General features: G+C 40.1%; 1 protein-coding gene across 2 annotated transcripts in view; it reads right to left on the minus strand.

Annotated features, from left to right (window-relative positions):
• The window catches only part of CNKSR3 (CNKSR family member 3), a 61455-nt gene that overhangs the window by 25188 nt on the left and 14139 nt on the right, over positions 1-22128 (minus strand). For both annotated transcript variants that reach the window (XM_068400027.1, XM_068400018.1), the window contains exon 2: positions 3711-3874. In XM_068400027.1, coding sequence (XP_068256128.1) covers positions 3711-3874 — 164 coding nt within the window. The remainder of the gene's footprint in view (positions 1-3710; positions 3875-22128) is intronic.

Here is a 22128-nt window from a genome sequence, read left to right on the forward strand (position 1 = left end):
ATTAAAAAAAAATGTTGCTAACCAAAGTCAAAAGAGCACAGCAGCTGTGTTAGAGCTGACTTGGGCTGATCCAGAGCTCTGCTACTGCCCAGGGGCAGCATTGCCTTCCCCTTCACAGACACACTCAGATGCTGCAGTGTGATGAGCTGGATCTGCTGGCTGATCCAAACTGAAAACCAGCTCTGGGGAAAAAAAAAAAAATAAATAATAAAACCAGACTGAATGCCTGCTCAAAAGCTGATCCAACACACTCCTTGACTATATAAACGCTAGAGTTAACACAAGGTACTGTCACAGTCACCCGTTCTTGCTCTCTCCCTTTTAATAAAAATGTATCCTAAAGAATCCTTTGGAGTCCCAAATTTCCTAATAAATAGCACTAAATTTAAGTTGAGACCTCTAGAAACCTGAAATCTTATGTGGTGGTGCAGAGATGTGGTGCTTTTGACAAGGATGGGCCACAAAGGATAAGACTTCATGTACACATGTTCTATTTTATGTTAGGATGTTATATTTTGTTGCATTGCAAGTATGCTAGCAGAACATTACTATCATTGAAATTATAAAAGGCACAACACTAAAAACTGCTCTGTTTTGTGGTTTGTTGGGGTTTTTTTTTAGATTGCTCAAAACTAGTATCTCTTCATTCTAACCTCAAGAAAAATCAGCTGATTTTTGCTTCCAAACTCTCCCATCATAGAGTATAGGTAAAGATCCAGAAATCTAATCCAAATAACACATTAAAAGTTAAAATATTTGCATACAGTTTCCTGTTAATGCTTGTATTGTTTTGTATTTATTAAGCCCAAACAGGCAAGTCTAATCATCAGGGAATGATGAGTAAGCATTCAGTTTTCACCACCACTATAGATGCTTTTTGTCCCAATTATTTGGCTGAGAAAGCTAATTTTCTGGATCCCTGCCCCTGCTTTTGTGGTTTTGCATGAATTTAAAAAGCATATTTATGTACATATGTTCCCCCTCCCCGAAATACTTCGGTCACCTAAGAAATGTTTCCACCCATCCCTTTTCTCCCCCAAGCAAATATTACTGTTGATAAAAAGATGGAGGCACTCAAGTTGATGGTTTTTTTCCCCTCTGGGGAATTCAGTTTCTTTGATATGTCCTCTAAATTCCTTAAATAAGTCTTCAACACTTGTTCAGAAAAGTCTATTAGACCAGCTCAAGAGCAAGGGAAATGTGTGCTCACAGGAAACCTTCACTTTTTACCCCTGCCCGCACTCTCTCCTGCTGCCTCTTCAGCTGCAGCTTTGTTGCACATGCGGCCACTGCTATGAGGACATGAGGGAACCCTGCCTCATCACCAAAGCAGCAGAGAAAGAGGCATTCATCTCTCTTTCAGCTGTACTGGTTCTAGAGTTCGCTTACCACAGCAGCAAACACCATATCTTGCAGTCATATTTTCAGCTTGGCAGTGTAGCTACTAAAGAGGGCTCTATCCCTATAAAATCTTTAAAATTAAAAAAAAAAGTGTATTTGCTGTCCTTTCTCAAGGAAAGGACTACCTTTCCTGTATTTTTACGACCAATCTACCGAGAGAAAAAGTCTGTATGGTCAATGCTTGAAAAGAGTTACTGCAAGAGAAAGATGTTCCAAAGACAGCTGCTTCACCATCGATCCGAATGAAGCTCAGCTGGAAAACTGCCAAGGCAAAACTAGACAAAAAAAGGGAAATTCTTCTCAAGAACTCCAGGACTGGGGAACAACCAAAACCCCCTCTCAGCCCTTCCCTGCCACCTCCCACCCCTCAATCACCAAGAGCAACAACTTTCAAAGCCTGACCTCAGGCTGGCCTAGACACCGCCACATTTCCACAGCGTGAGCTAAAAGCATGGTGGGGAGGGGGAAAAAGTAAAAAAAAAAAAACAAAACAAAACAACAAAACAAAACAAACAAACAAAAAAAAAAAAGAAAAAGAAAAAAAATTCCCAAAATCGTTCCTTTGTTTTTTTTAATTCAAGGCCCCAAAAGTTAGGGAAATGTCACCATATATACAGACACAAAAAACATCCACTGATGATACCAACACACAGAACAACTTTCAAAGAACTAATACAGGTGGAATAGAGAAACCTTTATTCTCACACAAAGAGACAAGACAGCAAAATAAAAAATTGGCTGTCACTAGAACTTAAAACACATCATCCCCTCAGGAACAAAATCAACAGTGGTTTTATACGGCAATCCCAAAAACTCAAGGGAAGGGGCATCAAGAAGGTCACAAAGGGCATACTTAAAACATGGGAATTCTTCCTCCATCTCTTAAAAGGGAACAAGGACATTTCAGCTGCAATATGTGAACTCTGTCTAATGCATTAACTTGAGCTGCATTTCACAAAGGCTTTCCAGAAATGAGTCTGAGGTCAAAACTTTTGTCTACAAAGGAAATTAGGAGGAAATTGTAGGAGATAAAACACAGCTTTAGGATCTGGCAGTCATCCAACTTTGTTCATTTTATTCTAATATTTTAAAAAGTAAGAAGAAAAAAAGTGCCTTTGGGGGCTGCCACATCCATTACTTCAGTCAGGACTGTATACAGCACACTGTACATTTACTAACTCACCAGACCTCTTCACTCACCCAACAGGTTATCCCTTCCCACAACATGAACTGCCATTTCAGGCTAATTCTGTTCTTCTATTAGATTTTCAAGTTAAATGTTAAAAATTTTTGATAGAACAAATACTGAAGAGGAAATAAAGTGTTTTTCAAATATAAGAGCAACTCTTTGGGAAACATTTCAGATTGTATGAAGTGATTTCACTACATATACTTCTTTCAGTACGGGCTATCCAATTTGTTCCTGGTTATGGAGTACGAACGATCCCTGTAGCACCTCTCTGCAGCAAATAAAGCACGTATCATGCAGGCAATAAAGGCTCTCCATTTTAAGAAGAGTATGCTTCGTGCTGCAAGCCTTGCCTAATGAAGTGAAGGCTGGCTTGCGCTGGCTGTGGAATCACTGGGCAGCCTTCTCCCTGATGTAATCATATATACCTCGCCAGAGTTATTCGCTGCTGCCCAGCTCATTCACTGCGTTACATCAAACACGTCTTCAAGACTGTGTCCAAACTATGGCTTTTAAATAAAGCCTGCACTAGCAAAACAATCCAAAATATATTTATTCTTTTCAGAGTGTGTTTGTTTTAAAAGTATCTGCCTAGTTATATATCAGGAGTAAGACAGAGGAACAGCTTAAGTTCTCAATCCAATGAGAGTTGAACTCGATTGTAACTGAGTTAGCAAAACATCCCTCATTTCAAGAACATTTTCTTCATTTTGTAGACTACAGAATTGCCCTAAACCCATTTCAACTGATGTGAGGAACCATTAGCAGCTGTCATGTCAACAGTATGTCTTCTATCTTCTATGAAAAATTCACTCTACACAACAGCAATTTTAATCACTCTATTCACTAACAGGAGCCACAAGATCTAACAATGCCACTCAGATAACCTCCTTCTTTAGAAGCACAATGAAATCAATTAGCATTGCCTCTTACCAGGAAAAAGTTAGAGCTATTAACACAAAGCTTGCAAGAATTAAACAAATTCTTACTGCTTTCTTTTACTCTGATGTGTAACAGAAAGCAAGAGACACAGGTATTCTGCTTTTATCAAGCTTGCCTTAGTTATTCACCCAAAAAAGCCCTTCAAGAAATTCTTTGCATGTCTGTTCACTTAACTAACCAGTGCACACAGGAGATCCACAGCCTCTAAAACCAGCTCTTGGTGTCCAATCCGCGAGATACCCAAGTCTTCAAGGTCCTGGTGAGAAATCTGTAACAGCTGTTCACCATTTATCTTCTCTCGTTCAAATTTATGGACATACTGCTGCAGACAATCGTCCAGGCCTATCAAAGCACAATAGAGAGAGAGAGGAGATGTGATTACAAATTTCTGTCTTCTTCCCCTTCCCCCCAATTAAAAAAAAAAAAAAAAAAACAAAAAACACACAAACCCTGTGAAAGGCACAAAAGGCAAGTTCATACAATATGTGGTGCCAAATTATGAAAGAAACTTGCAGTAAGACTGAAGATTGGAAGTTGTACCACAGGGATGCAGAAACAGAGCACAGATGTTCTGTGGACCTTTGGGTCACCTAAGTCAGTGCACAACCCACCTGCTCCTTGTGGATCAAGCTGAGGATGTTCCTTTGGTGTCCGGATAGGAAAGGTATGAGGGAACATGCATAGACTCAGCTATCAGGATAACCCACAACCCTGAAGGGCAACCAAAGCAACAACAAAACCAGAAAATAATAACTGACCAAAAAAAAAAAAATAAATACAACAAGGCAAGGCAACAAAGATCTTGCCCAAAGTCTAGTTAAACAAGCAAACAAACAAAAGCACAAAACCCCACAGTTCCCCATCCACTTATATATAAAAGGTCTGAATGGATGATGAGAGGAAAATGGAACAATCAAAGACAAAGCAATTAAAATTATGTTTGGGTCAAGTCTCATTATTCCCTTGATTTATGAGACCCTGCAGCTTCCTGAATCAGCCATTTCTTCCCCTTGCTAAGGATTAATGGTACACACCAATAAGAAATCTAATTCACTTTTGTATCCATGAGTATTTTTAAAACAGTTTAGAGTATTTTTTGTCCTAGCAAAATCCCCAAAAGCCTCACTCTAAATTGTGATTCTGTGATCCTGTTCTCTACAGTATCTTTTCCCCAGTGATTAGAGAAAGGATTTCTGGTTTTCATTTTGTTTTATTTAACTAAGCTTCATGTGTTAATCCTGTTTTCTTATGCATTCTGCTCATTTCCTCTGTTCTTAAAGATGCTGTGTACAGCAATGATCTGGGGAAAACATTTGGATGGATGTGTTGTTGTAAAGATGATGCGATGCTCTTGATGCCCTGTTCCACTTCAATGTATTAGCTAGAGGAAAAGGAACAGATCCAATTAGCTCCGTTTTATAGAAATACCTCACGTTCACCAAAAATAGCTGACACAGTAAAAAATTCAGATTACAAATTTGACATCTACTTTGTAGCATCCACAAAAGCTACATTGTTTGACCACTCAGTTTTAAAAAATTTAACAGTTAGCTGTATGAAGGATGTTTATCCACTACGCTGGCTCAAAAGGAAGCCACTGAGATGGACAGGATGTCGAATGCTGCAGATGAGAAACGCAAAGCAGCATCCTGAACTACAAGAAAACAGGAGCCAGAAAGCCAGCACTCAGTTCCACTCATGGAGCCACAGTAGCAGCCTGGAAAACAAGCACTCCCAGCACACACTACTGCCAAGAAAACATTAGAGACAAATCACAAGGGGGGTTCTAGGAGTCACATGAAACATATTCATTTCATAACAGCAGCACGAGCAATCACTGCTGCCTTGCAGTGTCTGGTCACAGCCAATCTGTAGATTATGGACACTCAAAGTCACAGGCTTACTTAACACACATCACTTGCCTTTGTAATGCTTGCTCAGAAATTAATAAGGACACCCCGGCACTTAACAGTCACCCCTTTACATGACTTGGGCTACCTTAATTATTGCAGTACATCAAAATCTGGCTGAACAACCTTGGCTTCTCCACATACAGAGCTACTAGTGTGCACAGCTTGATTTTTTAAGCATAATTATGAATGGGAAAACCCGCATGCAAGAAGAGCAGAGTCTCCCAGGGCTACAGTTGTTTGGGGTGCACTCTTGTTTCTTCCCATCTGCCTTGGCAAGGCCACATAAATTTTGAAAACTGAGCCCAGTGTTCTCTTTCCCACAGGCACCAAATTCTCCCTTAGGCTATACAAACTCTTTTCCCAGGAAAAATAATAAAAAGATCTGGCCTTCATTGTCTAACAATTTATTTTTTTAAAACAAATTCTCAACCAGGGCTGACATACAGTGCATATATTTGGCATTCCCAATTTTTAATGCTGTCTTGCAGGCCACTGTTTCCCATCATTTGCCATTGCAAGCCCACAGTTTCCATTACAAATTGCACAAACACCTAAAATAAAACACTTTATTCAGTATGCAATAAAGTTTTTATTTTTTAACTTTATTGGATGCAGTGTTGCTTTTGTCTACTATCCCTTCTGTGTGTTGACTCAACTTTCTAGGTCCTCGTTCCATGCTAAAACACGAGACTCACAAATGTATATATCTCCCCCAAGAAATACAGCTATGGCTTTCAGCTTGCCTGTGCTGCTTTTTTTTTTTTAATTCATGCTTTCTTGTTCTTGAAGGGCTATTACAACTTGAACAGCCACCTCTAAAATATTTTTTTAATAAGAGTCCTTAAAAACAATACTTCTACGATCACATGAGAAGACTATGTTTTGTAAATTAAAATACTACAAAAATCACACAAATGTTAATTCAAAACAGTCAACACAGAGGCACAGCTGCTCAGCTAGAAATGTATTTAAGATTAAGAGACCAAAACTATGCAAAGCAGGAAGTGAAGACAGACCCACACACTCATGGCAAGCATTCACGAACGGTTTAAGATGAGCTTACTAACATTACTGTTGTTATTATTTTTACGAAGAAACATATGGAAAAATCTTAAACATTTTAATTGGGATTGCAACCACATTTATAGCCTACTGTTTAATTTTCCATCGTGTGAATGAAATATTTAAACATCATATGCAAACAAAAAAAAAAAATCCTATTTCTCCAAGAGGAAAAGGAGAAGAGAGGAAAAAAGGACTCAAAAATCAGTTCAATAAAATAAACTAAATAATATTTAAGTTTAAAAAGTGAGCATTCAAATGTCACTGGTAATCTAAATGCTCATTTTTGCCTTCTTCCAAACACCTCAGTTCTTTCCATGTATTTTCTCTGTGAACTTCAGAGCCTCACGTAGACTAGGTATTGCCCATTAGCAAAGTCTGGATATTTTTGAGAAACTTAGATGAATTAAAAACTACAAAAAGTCATCTACATCCCTCAGAAAGACACTTTCTTACACGCCAGGTCATTTTCAACAGTGCAATATTAGCAGGTTCAAGCAAGAATGAGTTTTCTCTGTTTCCAAAAAAAAACAATTAAGACTCTGACATTGGAAAAGATATCTATATTTATATCCTTTAACTACTGAAGAGCCCTTCTGAAGTCTAATCTATTCATGTTATGCTCAAAGAGTGTTTAAAAAGCATTTGTCTCAATTGCACATGATAAATCTTTATATTACACCTACATCAAAACCATGCACAAAAGATAACATCCTTCCTACTTACACAATTGTTAGAGAATGAGGGAAGATGGAAACAGAAATAGCAATTGCACAATGCTACCCAAGTTTTACAACTATAGTAGCAGTGATTTTGGGGGGAGGGAGGAGACTAGTCTAGTTAGTGTTATTCCTATTGTGAAAACCCTTCTGAGGAACTGCACTGCAACTTGAACAAAACTCCCTCCGGAATTTTGGCAGGTGTAGAGATGTGCAATAGATCGTAAGAACTGTCTAGACTTTTCTGTCTAAAATGACCTTCTACCACCATGCAAAGCACCCCAGTAGACATTCAATACCTTGCATTCATGCAAAAACATTAGGACAGGGCTTACACTTACAGATTTGCACCGATATCAATCTCGGTCTGTTTCTAAGATTAAGAAAGATATTTTGAATAAGAATTGAGGGGAAAACACAATTTTGAGAGAGTTAAGGGGAAGGCTTGGGTCTAAGCCATAACTATCAGCTTACTATTCAGAGAGAATTAACATTTCTACTGTTGATAGATGTCAGCCATTCAGCAATGACATACCTAACTCCCAAAGTGCTAGAGACGTGTGTTTTATAAGTCATTAAGTAGTTTCATGCTTTTTGCTCAACTTCTGTGCTGGACATGACCAAATAATTTACCTACCATAAAGCAATAAAAACAGTTAACTAATGTATTGCAGCCACAGGTCCAAAACCAGCTAACTCACCACCTCTTCTTTCCTCCCACCATCCCACTCTTCCTCACTCTCTTCTCTTGTGAGACCACAGTCTCTCTATACTCCAACATGGCAGGGTGTGGGGAGCAGTGAAGGGGAGATTGACAGGGCAAGGAACTGAGGAAGGAATGAGGAGAGGGAACTGGAAGGTGATGGGGATGATTTCCTGTTAGTTCCAGAACTTGAACAGATTCTCAGGACAGGTCATAAAATGCCAAAGCTGACACAAGGAAGCGGAAGGAGCGCAAGCCACTTGAACACAGAAAGCACTCATAAGTACAAGACCTTCTCCTTCACATAGCATCACCACAGGGATCATTGCTCACTGTTTCAAGGAACTACAGCCTTATTATTATGAACATGTACTCAATCTCTTCTCTGTTGGGTGACTCGTTAACAAACTGGCAGCAGCTGGTGTCTTAGGGTAGCACCAAGGTTCAGCTACAACCCTCAGCCCATCAGGGGCTCCGTTGGACCTTGGACAGCTGGCTAGGTGGAACTGCCAAAGTCTTTTTTGCCTCATCACCTTAAAAAACACACATTCAAATGTTGTAAGAATCTGATCTTCCCACCTAAGAAAGTCACTCTTACTCTGGTCTCCCCTTCGGAGTCTATTCATTTGCCACTTAGTCTCCAAAGACTCCTTGCACACACCAACTTCAATCCATCCTCCCAAGCTTTGGAAGATGATAAATTCTAAGATAATCTTTCACATACGCCCATGGTACGTGCCATTATACTATCATTTATATTCCACATCACTTTATAATTGTTACCGTGATAGATAGAGGAAATGAAGGGAGGAAGCTATTTCCAGGACTGGGAGAAATTAGTAAAAGAAAAAGCAGGGGGGAATCAAGGCAGCAGAGGAATACTAGAAAGAGAAAAGAGCTACTTCATAAGCGGGTGAACCAGCACCTAAGAAGGGAGGTGAAAGTAACGAAAAAGGGTCTGCAAGACAGCTGTGAAAAGCTGAAGCAGCTCAGTAGGACAGGTACAGGGTAAAAAGGAACAAATTGAAAAGTTTAAGGAGAAAGAAAATAAATGCACACTTTTCTTTAATATAGAATTGTTCAACACGGTGGGAAGGTTGTTCCACTGTAACACCACAGATGCCATTCTCCTCCTGCAATATGACAGACAAACAGAACCAGGGATGACTTTAACAAACGAATTCAGGGTCCTTTAAAAGGATGATAAAAATGAATCTAGAGCAGTCAGTAGAAACTTAATTCAGTAATAACTTGATCCTAGGTAAGAAATGACTATCTAGGACCCACATGTCTGATTGTTTTAGCATTTATCATTTCAAAATTTTTCAAAACAAAAGTTTAGTTATCAGTTGGTGTGAGCCACTTATAGGAGCCAGAAGAGAGCTCAAAGGCCTTAGTTTGCCCAGAAAAAATAAAAGCCTTCAAGTGATCTTTGAATTACTGCCTAGTGAACAAAGGTAAAACAACTTCCTCATTCAATGTTTTAATCCAAGTAGTTTCACAAACACTCATAACACTGCCACCATCTGAAGTATCAATCACTTCAAAAAAAAAAAAAAAAACAAAACCAGAATTGAAGATCAAGAGCTGCCTATTATCAGCATTACAAAACATCTCCTGCATAAACCATCTTGTTTATAAAATAAGTTCTCCTCATGTAGTCAATTGTAAGCAACTCTTCCACACTTCTGTGTAGTCTTCTGCATCCTAACCAAGCAGGCATGGCCTGCTGCCTCACCAGGCATTAGGTCTAGCTTTGCTGAGGACAGGCATTGCCTAGAACAGCACAGAAGTTTCTTGTCTGTCACCCTGCTTCATACAGGGGTGGCACCAGACAAATTGCTGCCTCTGCCTGCCAGCAGGGATGCAAAGGGCAGCTCTCTCATGAAGGTCACAGCAGGACAGAGGGAAAGGGCGAAGCCTTCAGCTTTGATAATGAAGGCTTTACTGTCCCCTCTGTAATCCCCTCTGACTGGCAGTTGCACAGAAAGCCTTTTGCAACATGTTCCTATTTTCAGTATTTTCAACTAACATATTTAGCCTGGAAAAACAGACTACATACACATGCGTTCACATTACCTCAAAATATATCTATTCATTCCATTCAAATCCACCCATAAATCCCTTAGCTTCCTTTGAACGCAAAACTGAAAGCCTTGCCTTACAATAGAAGAACTGGTGGGTAAATTTGGGTTGTAAACCATCCTGACCAGAAGAGCCACAGAGATTGGGTTTAACCTTTAGTCACTCCATATAGATGCAATCTCAGATTGACAGACCTTCCACTGTGCTGTATTTTTTACCAGTCCTCCCTACAAATCTGTTGATTAAGACCATTCCAGCAGTCCCCATTATCATGCTCCAGACTGTAAATTTGAGGACCACTGTAAGCTTCAACACTTCACACGGTAAATCATGAAGTATGTTAAGGAAAAGTCAAAATAGCTTTTGTCCACACGCTTGCGAACCCTTCCAAGAACTCCAGCAGGTTTGAAAGCAAGACCTCTCTCTACAAAAGCCAGAAAAACCCACTCAGATTTCTCTCACAAAAATATTTTCAGGAAACTAAGCAGACATGGACTAAGTAAGAGTAGAATTTTTACAGAAGAAAAGATTGTAGGGAGGAGAAGGACATGATAAAGACCTACAAAGCCAGAAATGGCACAGAAAAACAGAAAGGGCACTGATTATACATTGTCTCCTCCAATACAGGAATTAGGGAGGGCCAATGAAGCCAGAATGTAACAGGTCCAAACAAGTCATAAAAGAGTGATTCTTCACATAGCAGTATGCAACGAATGATCAACACCCATACGGGTTCAGGGGAAGGTGAACAGGTTCATGAAAGAAAAAGCAGCAGAAGTCATGTCTGACTCTGTAAGACCCAAACAGAAATATCTGAAGGTTTGAGGAAGCCTACAGAAGGAAACACACAATATGTCATCTTTCCTACGAACCTCCTTAATGCATCCCTTTTTGGCAAATATTCAGGATGGAACACTGAGCTGGATGGCCCAGGACACAGGACTTCCACAGCTGCGCCATACACAGCACCAAAGTTGTTATCCTACGACTTCAGAAAATTGTTCATCTCTTCGCTAGTGAAAGCTACTATTGGGGTTAATATTTACTGTAAGCGACACAAGATTTGCCCAAAAAGGCAAAAACTCCATATAGAGAAATAGAAGGGGGAGGGGGGAAGGCTAAACACTAATATTGGATTATGATATCAATTTAAGCCAAAGATATAAAAGAAGCTTGCACAGACTGGTAAAAGAAACACAGTAAAAATACACCCTAGTAATACTAGGAAATAGATCACAGTGAATCACACAGTTGCTCTTGTGGGTTGTAATCCAGCTTGAGATATTAACAGTGAGTGGGAAATTGCAAGAGTGAATTCATTTAGAAATTGTACCTTCACTTGACAATGAGCGAACTTGCATCAGGACTGCAAAAATATATTTAACATGAGTGAATGGCAGTATACAATAAACCGAGATAAAAGCAATTCTACAATAAATGAAAAGTTAATGGTATTTAATTCAAAGAGCACTTCAGCTAAAACTCAAAGTTGAGTTTTCTTTCTTTTTAATAGCTCTTTTTCAGGGAATTCATAAAAAAATGGGGTGGGGGAAGAGGAACTTATTTCTACTGTTTTCCATAGGGGGTTTCTTATTATGACATAGCTTTAAGGATTCAAATGAAAGGCAAAATTAAAATGTAATGCTATAGAAATTGAAAAGTGAATTGTGCTGGCATGCCATATTTCTAAGAAAAAGAAAAAAAAAACACGACAGATCATAATGAAATACGGGTTTAACCAGAAAAATCTCTCTTTATAAAAGAGATAGAAGCATGAAAACATAGGCCAACCACACTTTACTACACTGAAAAAAACAGATCACTACGCCACAACCACAGAGAGACAGAAATTAAAGCCTTTTCAATTTGACAGCCTCTAGACATGACAAAGTAGAGTATACCAGGAAACAAACAGAAGAGTCTATTGTATTACATTCCCATCGATTTGAAGGCAGGTGGGTCAGAATACACATGCAGTCATGCTTTTCACCAGCAGAGCTGGCCTGGACACCCGTGCACAGCTGTGGGCCCCTGCTGCACCTACTGGGCCATAACCTCGTGGGGCTGCGCTGCCATCACGCTCGCTAATGTCACCCACTTCCCTGAGAGAACGCCATTGACTCCGTCTCTGAATATTAGGCCATTAAGTATCATTTGGCTTCTAGGGTTGAAATTTTGACTCATTGAGAAGAAAGAGGGAAGAGATGAGACGCCCTTGTTCAGGACTTACCATTCAGCCCCAGGCAGCCAGACTCCACAGTGCCATCCCAAATAGTCATCTTGGGAAAATGGGTTTCCAAGAAGGAAGAATAGGAGCCACAAACAAGGGCTCATATTCAAGACCTCAAACACCTGGCAGCATGATATCTCACTGGCAGCATTTCAGCTGTAACTCTGTGCTAATCCCAGCCACCACTAGAACAGGACTGCTGACCAGGGAAAGATGAAGGATGAAAAAAGAAGGAAACTGATGCACATCGTTTTTTCCTGCTGACTTTGGTGTATGTTCTCTGTCTGCATCAAGGATTAAGTTCCATGTGATGAAGTAGCTTCACACAATACAACACTCATGCTTTGGTTTTCTCTTTTAATAATCAGCTGAATCATTCACTGACCAGCTACGCTTGGCGAAAGCAATCTTTCTGTGCTTTAACAGATTTTGTTTGGCAAACTAAATAACTGAGATGGAAGCAGAGCATATCCATGTGTTCTCTGCAGATAGACCTGGCACTCTAAGCTTCAACAAAACATGCAACGAAAGCCAACATTCAGCAAATGCATGCAAAACACATCAAAATAGAGAACACACCTGCCCTGGGCAGACAAGCTCAAATAACTTCCCAGCCAATACCACAAGATGTCTTCAGGGACACTGCTGACAACATCCTCTCTGACTTCACAGTAAAAACAATATCCTACTTGTGGCAAGACGCAACTCATGTTCATCCCCTGGGTATGAGCAAGGCAACATGAACCAAATAAAATGGCAGTATATTGTAGCTGTAATGAGGCACTTTTATTTAATCAACATTTATTGTTCAAGTAGCACCTAAAAACTACTATAAACTCCAAACTGAAGCAAGAAAACATCTCTTTGCCGAATATACTAATATGTGCAAATGCGTGCCTATTTGTCTGTTGGTTGCATTTAAAATAGCTGTAATTAAGTGGGTTTAGAATGGCTCTCGATTGACACAGAAGAACTTCCAGCAAGTATGGCCCAGATCTTGTTATTCTTTTTCACCTTAAGTTTTTACCATTATACCTAGCAATCAACTTATCCCCCCTAGAAAAACTATTTTAAACTCACAAAGCTGGGCACTGCATACTGTAGTAGACTACTGCAATGGCAGAAAAATTCACATTTAATTGTTACTAAAAATGATTGTTCTTGAACTAATTCATTCAAACTCTTCTGACAGCCATCACGTCCAGTGATGTCCTACTCAAACAAGAATTTTCAACTTCTGTAGTCAAGGTAGGTCTGTTTTTCTCTCTCACTAAAAAATCATTCGTTCCATTGATGCAAATAACAGCTTTGCCTATGCATAGTAGGGTTTTGGCAGGAATGAAAGCAGAGTGGTATCTGACCACCGAAATCTGCAGTTGAGAAGAATCTCCAAAGACCTTTGTCCCTCCCTCCATACAGTGCTAGGCTTTGTAGGGAATCAATTCACTTCATCAGGTACCCTCTCCTGTACAGACATATGGGATGACTACCTCAGAAATGAGCCACCCATGGGCATACCACAGCATTTGTCTCTTCTGCATCTAGGTGGCAACAAGAACTGAGGTAGGAGACCAATTGCCATTTCACCTTCAGGCTGGTCCAACAGCCTGACTCGCTCTCCCAGTAAGGAGGCCACACACAGACAACATGACCTCAGAACATTCACTTCATCAGATCCCAGAAGGCACAGAGAGATGCATAGTTGGTTACTGCCAACTCACTTTTATCCAAAACTGAGGTAAAGCTCCCCCGCACCACCAGAGGCATACTTGTCCCAGTCATTTAACGTCAACATCTTGACAGGAGAAGGCAAGCTGCATGGATACCTGTGCCTCAACCATTGCAATAGGACCTTTATAAGCTCAATATCAGCAGCAGCTTCAGCTAGTACAGTGGACTATAAATTGGGAAAAGATGTAGGAGGACACAACCTGATCTGCCATCTTGCCGTGGAACTACTGCAGAGGATGAGGGCAGAAAGTTGCAGGGGGATGGGGAAAAACAGCAGAAAGTGGCACAATTACGCCCAGCAGAGCTCATTGGTCAGAGACCTGACTTTACAAGACCCACCACGCTGCTCCTCACTGCACCGGCTGCAGACCCCACTTACAGAGAGATGCATTTCCTCACACCCATTAACAGCGTCAAAGAGAAGCCCAAAAGAAATCTTATTTCTGCTACTAAATGATACAGATGCTTTCACTAAATCAATGCAATCACAGAGAAAGATTTCCCAGAATTTTCCAACTCACACAACCATGCTGAATTTGTTGGGTGGTTTCTTTTTTATACCACTATTCTAACACACACTTTTTTTACAAAAGCTTTTACTCAAAACAAGCCTTTAAAACACTTTACCATTTCGCTTACAGAAGTATAATAGCACTGAACCTAAAATAGTCTCAATGCTAGCTATGGAGTCATCCACAAGCTTACTGGAACTAGTTGTTTTTTTTTTTTAATGGAAACAATTTAATTTCATTTTATTGTTCTAGTGAAATATATATTGTAGCTTAATCCATAGCAGGAATATGGAATCATTTAAGTCCCCAGAGGCAAAACCTCTGGAAGCTGTGGAAATTATGGAATTAGGACAGAGTCTGTAAGTCATGTTGTATGGCTGAAGACCACCTCTCTAGTCTCATTCTTCCCATCAGCCATCCCACTCCTCTCTCCAACATCCCTGATCCCCTTCTTCCTCACCTGCACCATACTATCATCCCCCTTGCCAGAAAACTTTCCAGGTCCTATCCATAGCAAAAGTCGTGACAGAGAACCAAACTAGAGGTGATGAGGGGCCCCATCAGGTGCTCTGGCTGTGTCTGAGCATCTTCTCGGAGACATGGCAGTGCACCAGAGAACGCTGCAAACAGCAGGCTGGACAAGCTCTGTGTTATGGACCAACATCCACCATCCCCAAGACACTAGTGCACAGCCTGGCAGCAAATGACACCATGCAAGGCGCAGGTTTTGGGAAATACACTATACAGGTGCCATGTAGGAGGAAGCAGAGAGATGTCACAGGAATTTATTCAGCACCATGGACTTAATGAATGTAAAAAGGCACTTTAATGACTGACGGGATGTTAGACAAGAGGCAGTGAATGCCAGAAAACGTAGAGGATAGTGAAGAGTACGTAAGGTGCGGTGTTGGATGGAAGGTTGCACAGTTAGCACATTAATATGTGGTCCTGCAAGGTATAGCTGACAATCCTATTTGCCCCTCTAAGTATTTTGGTCAGGGGGGATGGAGGGGTGAGAAGATGGGATGCAGATGAAGAGGGTCTCTGCATTGTCAGTATATGACAGAACAACAACAAAGTCCCTCCTGCATGACACTGTTCTCTCACCACATCCCCAAATACAAAAAAAATCAAGACACACCAAGTGCATTTACTGCCTAAGTGTTCAAAACTGGCTATGCTGTCACACATCAGGTTGATGGTCAGACTGGTCTTCTGGGACCCAGATGTTACCATCAGTCATTTTGGATAATATTGCTTAAACTGAAGCAACATTTCACTTCTTACCAAAGGGTATGTCCTTTGGCAGGTTTCACACTGTCTTTCAAGACATCTCCTTGCTCTACTTTTCCAAGAAGCATACATATGAAGTTAAACTTACCAAGAGGCAGTTCCCTACCACCGTACTCACTAGCTTACCTTTGTTATTACTATACTTTAAAGTAATTCACAATAGAATTTAAAAACAATTTTCACAACAGCACCAGACATGAGAGCACTCCTGGATGATTTAATTAGGCATTCCCCTTATAAAGTCTTGAAATTTCAATTATACTGTTAATGCGTTCACAGTAACAAGCAGTTTGCATCAGCACCGTCAGAAGATGAAACTTCAAGGTGTCAAAAATTCAAAGCTGTCTGAATGAGGAAATGTTTATGCTTCACAGAGAGTTAACCTCAGTAAAATACACCACCTGTATTTCCACCTATATCACCTTTTGCCTACTGACACTTCAAAGCAGTGCTTCTTCGGTTCATTATTTTCATGCATTTAACAATTCTCTTTGTCTATATGGCATCACTGATTTCTTATGTATAGTCAATTTTTCCTTGTACTGACTTTTTTCTAGGCCAGTATCCATTCTTTTTAAAAAGAGAACAATGTTACTTCCAAAGCTTGTTTTAGCAATTTTTTTTATACATTAACTTTTTTAATTAGGGTTGGTTTTCATACAAAACAAATTAATCAATACTCAATTAAAAAAAAAAGAAAAATATTATTCCCATGACTGTCTCAGTTAAGCACAAATCCAACAGCTCAAAGGACAGGAACTGTTAGAGAAGAGCAACCCTTGCAAAAGACGAGAAGAGGCAGATACCTCCTAGAAGCTGACAAGCCATCCATGCAGAAAATGCCTATTAACCCAGTGGCTGATCCACCTTGTAAGGACCATATTTCTCCCTCATCTCAAATGCTACTACTCTCAGCTTCAGTTATATCAAACTTCAGATCATCCATGTCTACAGCTGTACACTAACCAAGGGGGAGGATTCTCTGAATTGGATTTTAAGGAAGGCTAAATAATTAACATGTGTGAAAGTGACAAGCTAACCATTTAACAGCCCTACTTCTAAGAGAGTATCAAATGGACAATATCCTCTTAAGGCTTTGAGTTCTGTATTTGCAAAACAGATACACAAAGGGATGAAAATCCCATAAGTGGTTTGCATTGTTAATGTCTGACACAATTTAGTCCTTGGGGAGTGCACTACGTGTGTACGTGTGTGTACGTGTGAGGTTGCATGCAATCTTTTACAATGAGTAAAAGATCAGGGGATCCTGAACCTGTAACATTAGTTTAAGCACCAAAAATAACCTACAGTTCTGTTGCTGTATTAAGAGCAGTGATCAAAATGTCACCTATTAACTTTTGCATCACTGTGACAGGTTTGTGTTCCTGCTTCACATCAAATCCAGTTGTTCTTCCTCACTCTTCTTGGTTGCTCTTTTTATAAAATAAATAAATAAACCCCTCTGATACTTCTTGTACACTTATGTTCATGGTTCAGAGCATATTGCAGTTTCCTGAACGTAGACACTGCTTTAGCTACCCTAAGTACATAATCACAAGGATATGGCTATTTAGTTGAACACTAATAACATGAGGCACCTATTAACAACAAAATAATGCAGACAAGGCTCTTCAGTGTAATATCCCTTGCCTGCGTTATGAAGACATGCGAGAGAAACTGCAAGAGCAGGGGAAGGAAGAGGACACTTATTCTTAACACAGTAGTTAATCACAAAGAATGAACTCAATCCAGAAGTCTTTGAAACAGGTGAAAAACAGGCTAGAAACAAAGGGATGCAAATACTGTCCCGAAAAGAGTGGGTACAATCATTTTTGCACCTGTTTTTTAAATCCAGTATGCTCCCCACCTCAATTTCTATTTCTAGTGTCACCTAGACATTAATTTCTTAATTTTCTTCTACTTACTGCTCCTCTATTTACCCTTCAAATAGCATCAAGTTAAAAAAAGAAAATCAAACATGCTGTTGGTGCTCAGAGGTTCTATGCTGTCCACTACCAGCTATTACAAACATCAGTGTTCTTTGCAAATCACTACAAAGAGTAGAAATAATAAGAAGTACTAAATGGAAGATTTCATGTGAAACTGAGTACCTTGCACAGCTCCGTGACTAACATTATAGTTGAAGAGAAGAATAGGGTAGAGAGAAGAACCAAGTTATATTTCATGAGTACTGTAAAATTCTTAAAGCTTTGGTGGTCCTTGAAATACAGAGTTGGAAGAAGCCTAGCCACTTTATTCTAACAAATACTTATCTTGTCTTCAACGTAACTTGCCAGAGCAAAACTGAAATGTCATACGCTCTCCTCTTCTCCTGATCTTTCAAAGGAGTTTTAATGACCTTAATCACAGAATGGACTTTAAGCCATTAATTCAAAACATGTAAAAGGTTACAAAATGCCTTTAAAAATTTAGAATTTTTTTTCTCTCACTCCTCTCCCTCTCCCATCTTTAGAAGTTGTATCATTTTTGTAAAAGTGCCATCTGATAGGTATAAAGACTGTATAAAACTGAAAGGCACAGGAACTTAGAAGAAGCAGTTTACCCACTAATAAAAAAGTTATGATATTTCTGGATCAAATGTAGTAAGTTTTATTCAAATACAGCTATTTGTTTGTTTTGACCAACTTAAAGCTGCCTGAGCAGCCTCTCTCCTGGATGCAGACTTTATCTCAGGTATTACAGAGCCTTATTTCCAAGCTATCTAAAGAGATCAAACACTGTCTTCAAGATAGAGCTTATTTCTACAGCTTGGACTTGCAAGTTGATCTGCCACATGGTTAGTACTGTGTAGCAATCTCCAGCTAGTGATCAAATTTTCAAACTTTCAAATCATGAGAAATTGCTACTGTTCCCAAGGATGCATTTGGAAACGTAAATTCAAAAGTAATACTTTGGTGTGCCACTTTGTAAGGGGAGAGAGAACATGCAACCAGGTTGATCCTCTTCAACCCCTGAGAGTACTCCTACGTGTTAACTATGCAGCAATGGACTTTTAAGACAGTGATTTATGGAAACCTGTTTGATCACTGTTCATCTTTGTTCTTCACTTACAGGCACTGTAGTGACCTTATTTACACCCAAGTTAAACATTAGGTCTTACAGAGGGTGGGGAACAGTGGGTGAAGTTAAGGGGCAGGGAAAGGGAGGGAAAGGAGAGTTTCTTTTCTAAACAAAAGGCATTAGTGATTTTTTGAAGTTATCGAAACGGCAGCAAACAAAGTGTCTCACAGAGATACTCTCTCTTTATGCAGACTTGGCTTCACATTCCCAAACCGAGACTGCTACTGAGACGATGGCACCATCCCCATGCGCTCTCTACCAAAACTTCCAGAAAACCCACCAACTCCAGCAGTGCCCTCTGCAAAAGTAATGAAGATTCATAAGCAGAAAGCTGTGAAGTGCCAACTTATTTCCAAACTGTCACCACAGACGCTACCAGTCATTCCTGTCTCGTGCTCACCGTTAGCTGGAAAAGAATGAGGGCTCCCCACACAAGGACTAATGTAATTCATCAAAACATTTTCTGTCCTTTGTCGCTTCTATAAACATCTTCTTTACTGAGGAAAAAAGTCCAAAATCCTCTGAAGACTGTTATAAAACAGTCAGGCGACAGTGAGGCTGCTCCTACCCAAGTAAGACCAACGTGACAAAACACCACCTGGGAAAGACAACCACGTAACAGGAAAATACCAGGAATAAAAGGAAATACAACCACAAGAGGAAAGATGAGGAGAAATTACTATTGAAAATTTCCATTTGAGAAATTCACCCAACAGAGAGCATTTAACTGACCTTTAAACAGTCACACTGCTTCAACTACAGAAAGCAGACAAATTTTTTACATTATTTTCTTGTCTTAGTGTTTATTTCAATTTAACAGAACTAGGAATATCTCAAAAAGTAAGCAATCCACAGAAGAGCATTATGGGCATATAATAAACAGGGTAACACAGAAGTCGCCAAGTTACCCTCTCTAGACATCTCATCCCACTCTCATGAAATAAGACAGAAATTTATTTTACCTGCAACATTTTTGATTCTAATAGATATAAAACTGTCATCAACCTCTTGGTCTACAGACACTAAACTTCAGCTGCTGTTTCCCCCTCTCATGCACACACACTGATCCTGGTGAAAGATGTTGGAATGACAGCCACAGAAACCAAAAACCTACACTTACTTGCAAGACCAGAGCTGACAGCAGCAGCTCACACCCTCTTCTTAGAGGGGAAATCAGCCAGGCCTGGCGAGCTCTGGGACAGGACAGACCCCCACCCAGCCGCATTCTCCATCTCCATGTTAAAACCTCCAGCAAGGGAAGCCTTTAGAGACAACTGCATAGCAAAACTCCCTGGCAAAGCAATAACACAACTTAAAAAACAACAACTCATTCCACTTGGAGATAAAAATCAAAACTTCTGCCCACTTTATCCAGACATGGACTTCCATTAGTCCATACATCCCATCACCAAGCCGCTGCCCATCTGGTCTACTGTTGCTAACAACTTCTTCAAAACAGCATGGATAAATACTCTTCCAAAGGAATAAAATGGAAGCAAGCATAATGACAGCACTCAATCACATGCAATACTAGTATTAATCACAATAAATACACACTGACTATGGGCAACACAAAAGCATTGTTCCCTTTGATGCATACTTTCTAAGGTGGCTGCCTCCATGGCTTGTCAACTTTAATAGGTTAGGCCCCTTCCATAGGGAAACTAGGTCAACACCTTTCCAGCAAGAGTAATTTTTATACTCCTTAGCGAGTATAAAAAAAAAGGCCTTTGCTGACCCTGCCAATAAATACTATCCTTCCACAGGTCAAGCCCAAAGTAATTTCATTTTCTAAAAGCAGTAACAGTACACTCTACATGTTTGTATCTCTAGTGCATGAAGCCTGTGTGCCTGATAACTTTATGTGGTTAATACAGCACAACAACCCCCCGCCCTAGGGCCTTCATCTCAAACATGCAATTAAGAGCTTGCCATTTAAAAGTTTCAAGGTTTTTGTGGTTGAAGGAGTAGTTCATTAGTCACAAGAGCTCCTTGTCTTGAACTCTGGTAATTAACACTCTGATGCCTGTTCCCACAGTGGAAACAAGAGGTAACATTGCAAAACTGCCTGCCTCTTGGCTCTCAGGAAGAAATGGGGTGATCCCTTTAATTTGGCTTGGCTGCCTTCTCACACCACCATGTGGAACTGTTTTGGCTGATTGCAGCAAGGTCCATTACTCACATCTGCCTCTCCTTTGTGTATGCACGCCTGTGAACACTGATTACTGTCACACCCATGAGCTAGTCAGGGAGCAGTTTGCTGTAAGGCAACAGCTGATGCACTTCCCAGATAGCCAGCCTTTTAGATGACAACCTCCTACACTGTTACGAAACATTTATGACTAGCACCTTACAATCTCACGGTCACCAAGGAGGCATAAGTACAGGCACATGAGATTCACCAGCCATCAGCACCTGCTCATCACATTAATGTGTCATAGCAAGATGAATGACATTAACACGAAAATGCTGATGGTGCATACTTCATTCCATCATGGACAGATCCCTAGGAGTCACTACTGGATTCGCCTAGGAGACACTGTCATTACTTGGATGCACACTACTTCATGATAAAAATCCCCACAATATTTACATCAGGAATTCTAGCTTCTTAAAAGTTATTGTTTGCATTATTTTATATAGCACATGGGAGTCCCTTCCATGATCCAGGACACACAAGGATCCTCAAGAACAAAAACCCCAACTCCTGTCCAAAGGGAGCTTGAAAGAGAGAGAGGAACATACGATGAGGAATGACACTCCACCCCCTTGGACAGGTGACCATTTCACTGCACTAGCCATTGCCCTTCACCTGCAAAAGGCTGGGAAGGTTGATGCCATCACAGCTGACAGCTTTGAGGAGAACTTTGCTGCAATGTGAAAAGGATCAGAAAGCTTAAAGGTGTTCATGTAAAGTAACCATTGGGTTCCCAACAATGGGTGAAGGAAGATGTGCAGAGCGAGGCTAGCAGAAGATCTCCGAGAGCAAAAGCAGCCAGCATACATTTAAAGCAATAAAGGCAGCAGCAGAGAGGGGGGAAGAAGACTGATAGAGTTAGCACATCTAGGTAGACAAAAAAAAAAAAAAAAAAACACAAAAACACTTTGCAGCAGCAAAACACACTGATAACGTCTCTGTGACAGGAGAGACCTGCCTTGAGGCACGCAATACAATAAGCATTTTAAAGCATATCGCTGAAGCATCTCAGCTTCCTTTGAATAGACTGTGTCAAAAAGCAAGATTATCAATTGAGCAGTCAATCACCA

This window comes from Nyctibius grandis, chromosome 1 (assembly GCF_013368605.1).
Source record: "Nyctibius grandis isolate bNycGra1 chromosome 1, bNycGra1.pri, whole genome shotgun sequence".
In the NCBI taxonomy this organism is placed as follows: Eukaryota; Metazoa; Chordata; class Aves; order Nyctibiiformes; family Nyctibiidae; genus Nyctibius; species Nyctibius grandis.